Source organism: Poecilia latipinna, unplaced genomic scaffold (assembly GCF_001443285.1).
Source record: "Poecilia latipinna isolate Pla-1442-1.1 unplaced genomic scaffold, P_latipinna-1.0 Scaffold1998, whole genome shotgun sequence".
Lineage (NCBI taxonomy): Eukaryota > Metazoa > Chordata > Actinopteri > Cyprinodontiformes > Poeciliidae > Poecilia > Poecilia latipinna.
The window spans coordinates 84,785-97,185 of NW_015114614.1; the positions used below are offsets into that span (position 1 = coordinate 84,785).

The 12,401-nt window shown below is 37.1% G+C and overlaps 2 protein-coding genes across 2 annotated transcripts in view; one reads left to right on the forward strand and one right to left on the reverse strand.

Moving 5' to 3' along the window:
- Positions 1–3,911, reverse strand: part of LOC106935670 (zinc finger FYVE domain-containing protein 16-like) — a 34,749-nt gene extending 30,838 nt beyond the window's left edge. Inside the window, exons 1-2 of the mRNA XM_015016245.1 lie at positions 3,543–3,911; positions 355–462 (exon numbers count right to left, since the gene is read on the reverse strand). Coding sequence (XP_014871731.1) covers positions 355–424 — 70 coding nt within the window. The 5' untranslated portion in view covers positions 425–462; positions 3,543–3,911. The remainder of the gene's footprint in view (positions 1–354; positions 463–3,542) is intronic.
- A 1,268-nt stretch (positions 3,912–5,179) lies between these two features.
- On the forward strand, positions 5,180–12,360 carry LOC106935674 (ubiquitin-conjugating enzyme E2 L3). The gene is made up of 4 exons (XM_015016252.1): positions 5,180–5,297; positions 7,612–7,707; positions 10,678–10,864; positions 11,495–12,360. The coding sequence occupies exons 1-4, from the start codon at positions 5,271–5,273 to the stop codon at positions 11,647–11,649; spliced, it is 465 nt and encodes a 154-aa protein (XP_014871738.1). The 5' UTR covers positions 5,180–5,270; the 3' UTR covers positions 11,650–12,360.
- The last annotated feature ends 41 nt before the right edge of the window (positions 12,361–12,401 follow it).

Below are 12,401 nucleotides of genomic sequence, written 5' to 3' on the forward strand. Positions count from 1 at the left end.
GCGTCTTATAGTGCGGAAAATACGGTAGTTTTATACTTTTACTTTTTGTCTTTCCTTTGATTAGATGTTTTGTTTGTATTTCCTTCTAATTTATGTAAAGCACTTTGAACTGCCTTGTTGCTGACAATATGCTCTATAAATAAAATTACCTTACCTTCTAGCAAGTGGTACTTGTATAGTTTTTTTTTAATTCAGATGTTTGCTGACATATCTATAGCTTGTTGCATGTAAGCAGGTCATATTGTAACTGATTATGTTTTTTTCTTACCTTTATTTTTTCTACAGTGCCAAAAATGGTATTGATTTTGAAAAGTCATGTTATGTTAGCATTAGTTAGCTGAGGTGTGGTCTGACCTGAATTGAGCTCGAAGTCATCAAGAACTTTGTCCAGATCACAAACAGCTGCCTTGAAGAAGCTGTCCATTCTGGGCTACAGCAGAAGGCCCTGGATCGCTCTGGTTCCTGTTAGAGAAGCAGGTTTCATCACTGAATAAAGACAGTTTGAAGCCCTTTTTTGTTTGGATTTTAGATAAGTGCTCTATGGGTAGAAGGATAAAAACCCCTCAAAAACCATTTGATATAATATAATGAAGTCAAAACATTTTTGTAACTGACGAGAGCTTTAATCCATCCAAACACAGTAAGTATGAGACATAAGTTACACCTAAAGCTGTGCAGATGTTTCAGATTGTGGCCCAGAAACCCACTTCCATGAGAACCAGACTATCATTGTGCAGGAAAAAAAAATCCATATATTTAGCTAACCGTCAGAAATTTCTACAAACATAAAAGTTCCTAATATTTAAAACAATGAATCCAACATTTTGTGACATTGTAAACCCACAATGCAGCACATTGGTTTGTGTCTTGAGTATTGATTCTAGCTAGCTTCATTCACACAAAATTATTAACATAAAGCTGTAGATTTAAGCCTGCGTGTAGCTGTGGACTGACAAATTTCATTTACTTCATAATCGCATCCAAATTTAAAACTACTGAATTTCCGTGTTTAGTTCACGAGTCCATCCAAATAAAATCCTACTTCCTTAGCAGAACCATTTCCAGGGGAAGATTTCTGCCTACGTTTGTCTGATTTGTTTCTGGTTCCTGCCATGGAAACAAAGGAAAACTTCCCCAGATAGTGGCTGGTTCCTGAACAGGTTCCTGTATCTTTAGAGTAAAAGTTTCCAGTCAAAACCGTGAGCTACATCTTCACATAGCTGTTGTGATGGGTTGGAAAAGGCTTATGCTGTTGATGCAAAGGCCTAATAGCAATGTGACCAGATCTAAATGATTTTTCCTTCTCCACATATTTCACAGAAGTAGCCATAAATACTCGTGCTCAGCCTGTTTCCAAATCAAAGTAAGCTTCCATGTCTAACATGGAGTTGTACATTTTTAATTAAAATGATAGAACAAAATCAGAATTAACCAATAAGTTTCACAAGTAGAGCAGACTTGCTTACCCGTCTTCCCATCCTAAATGTCAATCTCTCCTAAAATGTTTTAGGCTTCCCCCCCCCCCAATATATATATAACTGTTCTTTTTGCACAAACAACATTTCAGATTTATTTGTACATATTCCAGTTTGTTGGCATCTAAACAGCAGAATCACATGTTAATGTAAAATAAATGAACAAAGCAGAAAACAAATGAGGAGAATATCAGGAAGGATTCAAACCAGTTGAATTCTGAGGATATATTTTTAGTGTGGCTAAAAATAATGAGTCAGAAAAACAAAAACACCTAAAATATGTTCTAAAAATAGCAAAGCTTGGCAGCTGCAATCTGACAAATCACAACCTGATGGAAGTTAAGAGGAAGTTGATACAAAACAATACATTAAAAAACAGTGTTCAAGTGGTTTGATTAAAGTTATGTGCTTTTATTGGAAATAAGGTTAGAATTTAGATTTCAAATTAAACAACTTTTTTTTTAGATTTGTTATGACAGCTACAAAACATAACACCAATAAAACCATAGCAACACCTAATTATTCCACCTGTGTTTCTGTTCCCTCCTGGGTCACTCAGTCATTAGTTACTAAGGCAGGTTAATATTTAACAGAAAAAGGAAGTAAATTTTATTATTATTTGGGTCAATATATACGGGTAAACAGTCATCTCATTTTACTCAATGTTGATTATTTTAATCTTTAAAAAAAATTATAAATTTGAATCAGGTAACAGAAAACAAGGTTTGAAAACACATTTCTCAGACTTCTTGCTATGTTTATGATTTCGTATTTTGTAAAATGATTGTTTTTTTTAATTATTGTTTTTTTCTAAAATGTAGTTTTTTCTTATTTCATGTTTATTATAATGCAGATGGGTTTTCTGAGCTTCTGGGTTGCTGATTCTCTGTCAGCAGGCCTGTGTGTGCAGCTGAATGTCAGCCTGTGTGATGTGGTGAACAACAGACTGTCCTGTCTCCGCTTCTGCTCACTCTGTATACGTCTCTGACTTTGTTTGGACCTCGAAGTCACGCTACATGTTTCAGTTCTTGGAAAACTCAGCAGCTGCATAGTGCTGTAGAGGTGGACACAAGTCAGATGATGGGCATATACTCTAAGAGTGATCAAGCCCTGGAAGACAGTTGACCTGACTTAAGAGGAACTTATGTGTGCATACCAGTATAAAATATAAGGTTTATTTTCTCTACACACTTTATTGTTAGTCAAATCACATTTTTAAAGGTCTACCTTTGGGTGATATGGATTTATAATACTATGTGTACTTCAAAAAGATTGTTTGACTTATGACTCTGTTCTTGTAAGCTTTATTCTTATATTGAAATTACTCTGACTGTTTTTGTTATATCAATCAGTTTTTTTAATCTGTTTGGAAGGAAGAGGGTGTTAAAAAGGAAAGTCGAACAAGGTGAGTCTACTTAAAAATTAAAGTTAAATCTAAAAATTCAAAATTGATCAAATAAATGTTGCCGTCATAAAATTAAATACATAAACTGTCTAAGACGCGTTTCTTGTTGGGTTTTCCAAAATGTTATCATGTCGAATTTCTCCGGTTTTCGCTTTCTTGTTTGTGGTTGCTGATGTATGAAGTTGCCATAGAATACAGACGTTAAAGGTTTAAAAGGCGAGCCACAGCGCAGAATATCACGGGGTCACCAAACTCGTCTCAACATCCATGACGGCCAAATTTAACTGGTGTTGCCGTTTCTCGGTTTTTAAGGCTTTTAAAATCTAAAAAGTCCACTTGTTTGTTTGCTTCTAACCAAACTTCGGGGTTCCCTTTAAAAAACACATCCAGCATGCTAACAAAACTCAAATGTAGAAGCAGTAGACAACTTTAGCATCTACCTGACACACTTCACATTACTATTAAACGCCTACTTTTACGCAGTCTTCTACTAACTACTTGCCCTAAACAAACCCAGCAATAATCTACCAACTGTTACCGAAATTACCGTACTTTATGCAGGTGTAGCTAAAGTTAGCTTGCTTATGGTGAAAGGAATTGCTAGCATGCTAATGCTGCTAACTCCCAGTGGGTTAACCTGGTTTGTTGGTGATTTTTCTTACCTGGACGGGTTTACTCCATGACCTCAGTAGTTCCGGTTTAAAACGGGAGCAAGCAAGGACACTGTCGATGTGCCATTTTCCAAACACGGAACTAAACTTGCCAAGATAGCTAACTGTTGGATTAGTTTCACAGAAGAGGTGTAAATTCTTCACTCAAGACGGCCATCTTGAACGGAGTGTCGGCTCTGAGGTCACAAGATCCACTCGGCTTCGGGGAAAGAGCAGCTCAGTCGGAAAGGTTCACCTGAGAACGAACTGCGAATAAACACTCGGGGTTGATACAGACTGCGTTTGACCGGTTTAATGACACTGATAATATGTCAAAAGTAAAAGAAAAAAACGTGGAGAAACCCCCCCTCCAAATTGAGAAACAGAAAAGAAGCTGCTCCAAAGCAGGTTGAGATTCCAGAATGAGTTTCCATGGTGATATAAAGCAAAAAATATCCCTCAGGCTGTACGTGCACCAGTAATTCAGCCATGTCCCATTAATCCCCCCATATTAATAGGCTTATTAATATAAGGAATAGATAAGATAGCATGTCATTGTCAATATATATTTTATTCTATGGATTTAAGGAACACCAAATGTTAAACCTTTTGATATCCGTGATTTTTATTGTTTAATGAAATAACAGTTTTGGAGCATCAGGTGGCGATTTTGTTCATTTATCTTCAGATAAGCGATAAGAGTGATACACTTGGTCCACTATAAATAAAAGTTTGAAACTCAAGATTTGAACCTTTTTGTGCCTTATGGTGTGTTTTTGTTATTCAGGGTCATGAATTGTTGGGGAACAACAATAATATTTATATACTTTTTTTGTGTGTGATTTATGCAGCTTGTGTAATTTGTGAGCAACAAATCACCAGCACAAAAATACGGGGACCAATAGAGAGCTACAACTGCAAATTTGGGCACAGTTAATGTTTCAAAATAAGACAAATCAGAAAATAAATGTTCTTAATTAAGCTTTGTTGTTTTCATATTTATATAAAGACAAGTTGAAGTTTTTTGTCCTTTTTAAGGAATACCAACTTTCTGTTCTAGACAGTGTCAGTAAAATTAAAAAGAGATCATTACCTGGTTCAAATTCCATGTCACAGGCAACTGATCGTATTCCCTACTTAAAACAGTCTTGTAGAAAATGGGACAACTGTTGAGAAAAATGAATTTACAGATGCATGTCTTACTTCTGAAAGATCTCTAAGTCTTATTACTCACACAAAGAGGCCAGACTGAGAGCAAAAGTAAGAGAAGTTCTTGGATCATATAATTACTGCTGCTCTATTGAATACATTGTTAATAAAGATAAATCCTATTTCTTCAAATGAACTGTCAACATTTTATTTCTCTTTGTCAGAAATTTTAGTATCTATTTGTCTATCTGTCTGTCTGATGTCTAAAAACACATTTAAAAGCATTGAACAACCTGGTGTGTTTCACGGAATATTGCATGAAAAATACTTATATTTTATATATTTTCGATTTATTTTCTGTTTTTTGTTAAGTTTCTATTTCCACAGCACTATTTTCATGTTTCGTTCTTTTCGTGTTTTGTTTAAGCAGGCTGTCTCTCTTTGTTTAAGCAGCCTTTCTGAGTCCTCCGCGCCGATAGGGGGAGGTACAACATCGAGACTCCGCCTTCTCTGCCGCTTCAAACTAAAGTCAAAAGAAGTCGAGGACAGAGTCACGGAAAGAAACAGGAAGAAGACGAACTCGGCAACACAATGACTTCAACCAGGAGACTAGGCAAGGTAAAGCGAGAAATACCAAACTAATCTGTTTTATTTTACTTGTAGAGAGTTTAAAACACTCGACGTGGCTTCGCGCGGGGAGCTACAGAGTCGGTGGAGATAAGAAAGCGGCCGAGTGTTTGTCGCCGACAAAATGAAAGGAGAATGACGTCCGACGAACGGGGATTGAACGGAGAGAAGAGCGAAAAAGGCTGACGGGTGTGATTCAGCACTCTCGGGGAGCTGTCAGAGAACATGTCGATGCGCTTAGCGTGAGCCGAGTCAAGCTAGCGGGCTGTTGGAGCCGCTGTCACCGTGTAACGACGCTCACAGCCGGGGAGAAAACATGGAGACCGTGGGGCTGGGGCGTGACGTCAGATCTCATCAGAACCTCCTAGCGACTGATAATCAATAGCAGCTATGATCTGGCAATAATCCATACACAGGAAAGGATCTTTCTAGTTGGACCGCGTTGAGGAAATAAAAGCTACATCGTTAGCTGTGTAATCCATCCATCAGTAGAAGATAAGTAATTGGTGATTTGATTATACAGCTAAGAAAAATTTCGATCATATATTAAACTAACTTGAAAAATATATATTTTATGATTAAATATCGTCTATTAATATGATTGCATGAAAAATTGGAAATCTAAATGTAGAGAGATCTGATGGATTCGTAAGGATTTGAGAGAGAGAGCATTGATTTGATATGCTTTTTCTGCATTTTTTTAAACAAAATGTAAAATTGTTGTTAAATCTCTCCATAAGAGTGAAGCTGAAAATGCTTTGTTCATACATTGCCACGCTCAACTCAAAAGTGAAACTGAGTCACCAGGTAGGAGGCGATCAAAGACCTAGTGAGCAAAAATGATTCAAAAACAATATTCATTAAACACATTGAAATGCTACGTGGAACTGCAAAAATATATTACTTTTGGATAGTAAGCTGTGAAGTTAGTGACCCACCAGATAAATTAAATGATCCTGAATTTTTTTATTTAATTATTTTTAAACAGCATACACTGATATGAGTGTATGCAAATTGTTCCCATAAGGGTCTTTAGTCTTCGATTATTGATGCGTTCATTTAGGATAAACCTGGGTATCTGTTTTCATGAACCTGTCTGACAGGAGGCCTGTGTCTCATACTTTCAGTTTCTTTGGGACTCATTTGGTTTTGATTTGTAGCACAGAGTGTGTCGCTCTGGCTTTCAGGAATTCCCCCCGACGTCCAAACATCCTCTTCATCATCTCTACTCCCTAAACTCCCCAAACAATCCGGTTCTCTTGTTCTGACAAAAAAATAAAAACAGTAAAGTGGGACATGCTCAATAAGCAGCAATATAACACACCGGGCAAATGTCGATCATGAAGGGAGCACGGGATTTATAGACGGTATAAAAAAATAAAATAAGAATGTACAGTGTGACTAAAGTTAATTTTTAAACTTTTATTTTTAAATATATGTAGATAACTTTACCTTGAATACATAAAAAATTAAAACTTGTTTTACAATGTTTATTTATCCAAAATATGTATTCATGTCTATATTTCCTGCTTACAATACTTGTTTCCAAATGGAAAAAAAGTGTTTTTTTAGTTTATGTATTTACTTCTGATCTGTGAAGCAAATATATTCTTATTTAGTAGTAGTATTTAATCATTTTATGACCCTCATATAGAGATGATCTGTGCTTCAGGCTGCTACGTACAGGGTTGATGATCTAATGGTGATGTTCTGTCAGGAGCTGATTAAAAGGTTCAAATGAAGACGAACCAAAACTCAGTGCTTTTCTGCCATCTGTCTGTGAGACATTTCATACCAACAAGTTATCTTTTCTTCTCTTTTGGGATCAAATTTAAAGACCAGATATTTAAATTAGAGGCACAATATGCATTGGGATCCCACAGAATCCCAATGCAGAGTTGGGAAAGGGGCTAAGAGGAAGGCGGTGGCTGATTTTTCAAATAGTTTTCTTTACTGTACACTTAACTCCCAATCAATGTCATTTACCAGCTGGAAGTTGATTAGAATTATTTTTGATTTGATCAGAGGCCATAAATCTGATCAATCTGGCTCAAGTAATATACAAAAGTGGAATGTAATATAAAATCCTCAAACTAATATCCAATTCAGTTATAAATAAAAGTGGGGCATCTTCATATTTGGTGACAAATAATTACGAAAAGATTTACAATGTTTATAATCTGACTAATATTAAAAATTCAAGTTAATTATTACACATGATTCCCCCTTTTTGGATCCTATGTGTTTTGCGTAAACATCCGTGCCAAACCTCTGCTCTGTCTGAGATGTGTGTGTTTCGCTGCAGGAGCTGGATGACATCCGCAAATCTGGAATGAAGCATTTCCGGAACATTTCGGTGGATGACGCGAATATTTTGTGCTGGCAGGGACTCATTGTGCGTGTGAGTGCGGACTGTGCACACACACACACACACACACACACTGCCCCCCAATAACAAGTAGTGACATATAGGACTACTAACAATTATTTTAGTTATCTGATTTTTGTAACAATTGGATAAAAGCAAACTGGCACTTTTTGTAGATTTCTCATTTAGGTGTTTAAAATATAATATATTTTTAAATAAGATAAACAATTTATTTTCTAAAGTGCAATAACGACATTCGTTTAGGAACACCTGATCATTTGTAACACAGGATGAATCTGCAGCTGAAACAGTCCTAACATCAACATGTGAAAAGCCTTTTCCATTTGACTCGGGATCAACAGCATCTGACTGATCCGCTGATTATATATCAGATTATTGATTGATAAATTGATACTAAAGTTGCTTAATAGGAGATTTTTATTTTTTACAGAATTTGAACCAAATGAAGCTAAAACTTTGCCACTTGAAAGGTTTCTCAGTTGAACATATTTACAAAGTTCTTTTTTTAATCATAATTGCAAACTGTTTATTTTTTTGTAAAATTTTGGCTTACTCTGAATATGTTCTTTCAACAAATGGTTTTTTTTTAGTCTGTATACTCTAGTTAACAATTAATCCAGGTGATGATTATTTCAGTAATTGATTAATCATTTTTACTATCGGCTTATTTTCCAAAGATCATCGTTGTTAATTAGCTATTTGCCAGACTAACTTGAACTCCAGCTTTTTCCTTGTCAGATCCAGTCCTCTGTCCTCTGTGTACTCTAACTCTCTGCCTGATTCTGTCACCTTGTTGCTCTGCTGCCCCTCCATGTTGCTGTTCTCCGGGTTCCTTCAACAATAATACAGCCAGTATGTTAGACAGAGATAACATTCGGGTTATTACAGGAAGAACAAACGAGACAGTTCTATCAGTCTCATTAGAACTGCTACAACAGTCACATGACAGGCTTGTCTTCTTACTCATCCTCCAGAGGAATGCTGCTGCTGCTGCTGCTGCTCATGAGCTCAAGTTACACATTAGTGCAACAGTCACTGCACCTGTTACTTCTGAGTTATTCCAGCTGATTCCGTTTCACATATTATTTATTTCTTTAAGTGTTGTTTAACCCATTTCAAGAGCCGCATTAAACAAAGCAGTTACAAAATATTGCATATAAATAACACACAAAGACTATTTAATAAACCTTCACATTTATGCTGTCCTGGTTTAACTTTTTTAATCTAACTCGCCATCATGGCCTTTAGAGGAAATGAGAAAGCAGATGAGTTAGCTGATAGACGTTATCTGTGAAGTATCAATTACACTTTCTTAGAAGTTGAGATATTTGTTGTTTGTTTAGTTCAGCGTTTCTAAGCAGAAATAAAAAAGACAACTATTGTTTTTTTCCTTTTGAAGAATATAATATTATGAAGAGATTTTGCATATATTATGAGAATAATCTCTAAACAGATGATTTTTGCTGGTGGTATGGTTGGGATGATTATATTTGCTGTTTGAACATCCTCTCCACTCCCCAACGTTTAGATCCCCAAGCCTCAATATATTAGAAAACTTTCTTTAACTCGATTATTGTTAGTTGTTTAGAGGCTATACCGAATTATATCTCTTTATTCATAATTATTTAAATTTGTTTTGCCCCATCCAGAGCAGAGAACATTCACAGCTTGGTTGGGACCTGAAGGCAAAGTGAAACAAACTGCAGGTTTCCAGAGCGTGACAAGTGGTCCGGCAGTGGCTTGTAGCCCAGTTCTGTTTGCTTTACTTCATAAAAATCATGTCGGCTATAAAATGTGTTGCCACTACTTCCTGTTGAGTGTTGATGCTCACATAATGAAGCACCAACACTAATCCTGCATTCTGAGTTTTCTGAGTCAGTGGGATCATTGCGATGTTTTTTGGTTTATTGTGAGTCGGGCCTTTATTGTTGTGATCCGTGTTTTTCTGTGTAGTTATTTTGAGGTTTTCTGTGTTTAGTCCCGTTTCCCTGTGAGTCCCATCTTCCCTGTTGATTGCTCCCAGCTGTGTCTAGTTCCCTGATTACCCTCCTTGTGTATTTAACCCCACCTGTTGTCTCTGTCCTTCGTTGGGTCCACGTCAATGTTGCGTCTATTGTTCATCATGTTTTCTGCCAGATTCCTGTGTTCCTGAGTTGTCTGCATTAAACTACTGCCATTATCTTTACCTGGGCTTACAAGCATCTTCCTCACCACCAACACCAAATCATGACATTTATGTTCTTTCTGGTCAGTGTGGTTTCATCGATGTTCAGTCTCTTTCTTGTCGCAAAACTGTGACCTTAACTGAGCCAAGTGGCACCTGCAGTGCTGTGGCTATAGTTCTGGTATTTCTGGTAGGTCGGTCACTCCCAGGAAAAGCCACCACTGTTCCAAGTTTGTTCATTTGTTTTTTAAAGCCTTATAGAAAGGCTTTGCAACCTTTTCCATACTGATGGCTGCCTGTGAATTTGTTCTTGTATTTCTGTGCATTGTTCAGATCAATAAGCATGAGGTGTTGCATTTGGAGATCAACTTCATGTTTTCAAAATGGTTTACAAATTAGGTCTTTACTATAATTATGTTAAGTCAAGCAGAAAGTGTTGAGCTTTTCACATATTGATGTTAGAAGTAATTTTTTTAGATGCAAAAATGACTTGGAAGAAAAATCTGATAAATCGTGAGATTAATTGATTGATTTAATCAATAGTTAAAGTATTTGTTAGTTGCCTGGTGAAAAACAACTTGGTTTTCAAAAAATGTGATTTATTCATGTTTTAACACTGTGCCACAAGTTGCATGTGTGAAGCAACAAAATTTTACTGGTGTGAAAACCAAAATGACTGAAAAACAATTTTCTCATTAAGCTCCTGGAAGAAAATCGTAATAAATGTTTGTCCTTTTTCAATTAGTGGGAAAATTTTTTTTGGTTTTAGGAAAGTTCTCTTTAAAATCTGCAAATCCTTTTTTTCCTCCCCAATCCAGGACTCTCCTCCGTATGACAAAGGAGCCTTTCGGATTGAGATCATCTTCCCTGCAGAGTATCCCTTCAAACCCCCCAAGATCACCTTCAAGACAAAGATATACCATCCTAACATCGATGAGAAGGGTCAGGTGTGTCTGCCCATCATCAGCGTGGAGAACTGGAAGCCGGCCACAAAAACATGCCAAGGTAAGAAGAGGAAGCGGGTTTTTCATGCAGAGGCCCTTAAGGGACACAGGGGACTGATTTTTCCCTTGCGTTTCCTCGCATTAACATACTAGTCAGTTCTTGACTACTGGAGCTGTTTGTGTTGTAATGTAAGGCTTTTGTAAGGTTTTCCAAGTGTCTTGTTAGTGACATGTGAAGCTTTATGTATTTGTTTCTTGTTTTTTGTTTTTACAAACGCACCACAAACTTTTGTGCAAAATGCAAAAGCAAAACCGACTGAAACCTGCTTTTTGTTGCTCTCCATTCCCTCTGAGACACAAACAGAAACTCTCTGTTCTTGGGTAATATTCATCGGAGAGTTTTGGTTGGGTCTTTTTTGTTTTGGTAGTCTGACTTGAGTCCCATCTCAGCCTTACACAAACACCAACACACAGTGGATAGATCGACGTTTTCAGTGAGTGTCTTTCAAATTGACATTTATCGCTGTTTACAAAGTAAACCAGGGTGTATTTGCTAACTTTACCAGAAGAAAAAGATTTCCCCATGTCCTCTATGGGGCTCCGTACTTTCAGAACTCCTCTGCTGCTGACGGTGGAGCTTTATCATTATTACTTTTATTAACGTTTTCGTTTTGTTGTTGCTGCCTTTCAGTGATTCAGTGTCTGATCGCTCTGGTGAACTCCCCCCAGCCGGAGCACCCGCTGAGGGCCGACCTGGCGGAGGAGTACACTAAGGACCGCGCAAAATTCATGAAGAACGCCGAGGAGTTCACAAAGAAACACAGTGAAAAGCGACCTGTGGACTGATGACACGACGACGACCTGCACCTGTTAGCCTCCTTTCTGTTTTCTGATCGAAGACCCCGGCCTGACTCTCTGTTCTTAGCCCCCTCCCTCTTCCCCCTGCGTTTCACAAAGATGCCCCCCCACCCCACCCCACATTCTTGTGTACCTGCAATGTTTAGCACTCTCCAACCAATCTTTAATAGAGGCTTGTGTTTCTGTTTTACTTTGCCAAAAACAAAAAAGAAAAAAATCAAAGCAGGACTTTTTGGTGAGTAGGCAGCTTCTGGCCTCTAGGTGTCATCTTTTGGTTGTTTTTGACTTCTTTCTATCGATTTCTTTTTAGAAAAAAACAATAAATTGTCTGAGGTGGCATCTTGAAGGTTAAATTAATAATAATAATAAAAAAAGTGCTTTTCTTAGTGCTTACTTAAATGTTGAATGTTATCTCAGATGACACAGTTCTTATTTCCATCTTTTTAGGCTTCCTTTCCAAATTTAACAGCATCTAAAGCCGTGTTGTTGTTTTATTTCCTCTTTCTTTCTCATCATCCACCACACAGTTGGAATAAAATCAGAACTTGTTGCCGATAAAGCCCAAATGTAAAACGAAGATAATGACCATGCAGCATTCAGGTGTCATTTAAATCATTATTTTGTATTTTAAGGGAAATTATTCCTTCGAAATAAAATATTTCCACCTCTTTTGGCCTCTGGAGAAGTGGTAAAACTACAGCATGGAGTTGTCTTGGATTCATGTCTGGCTGAAGAAATGG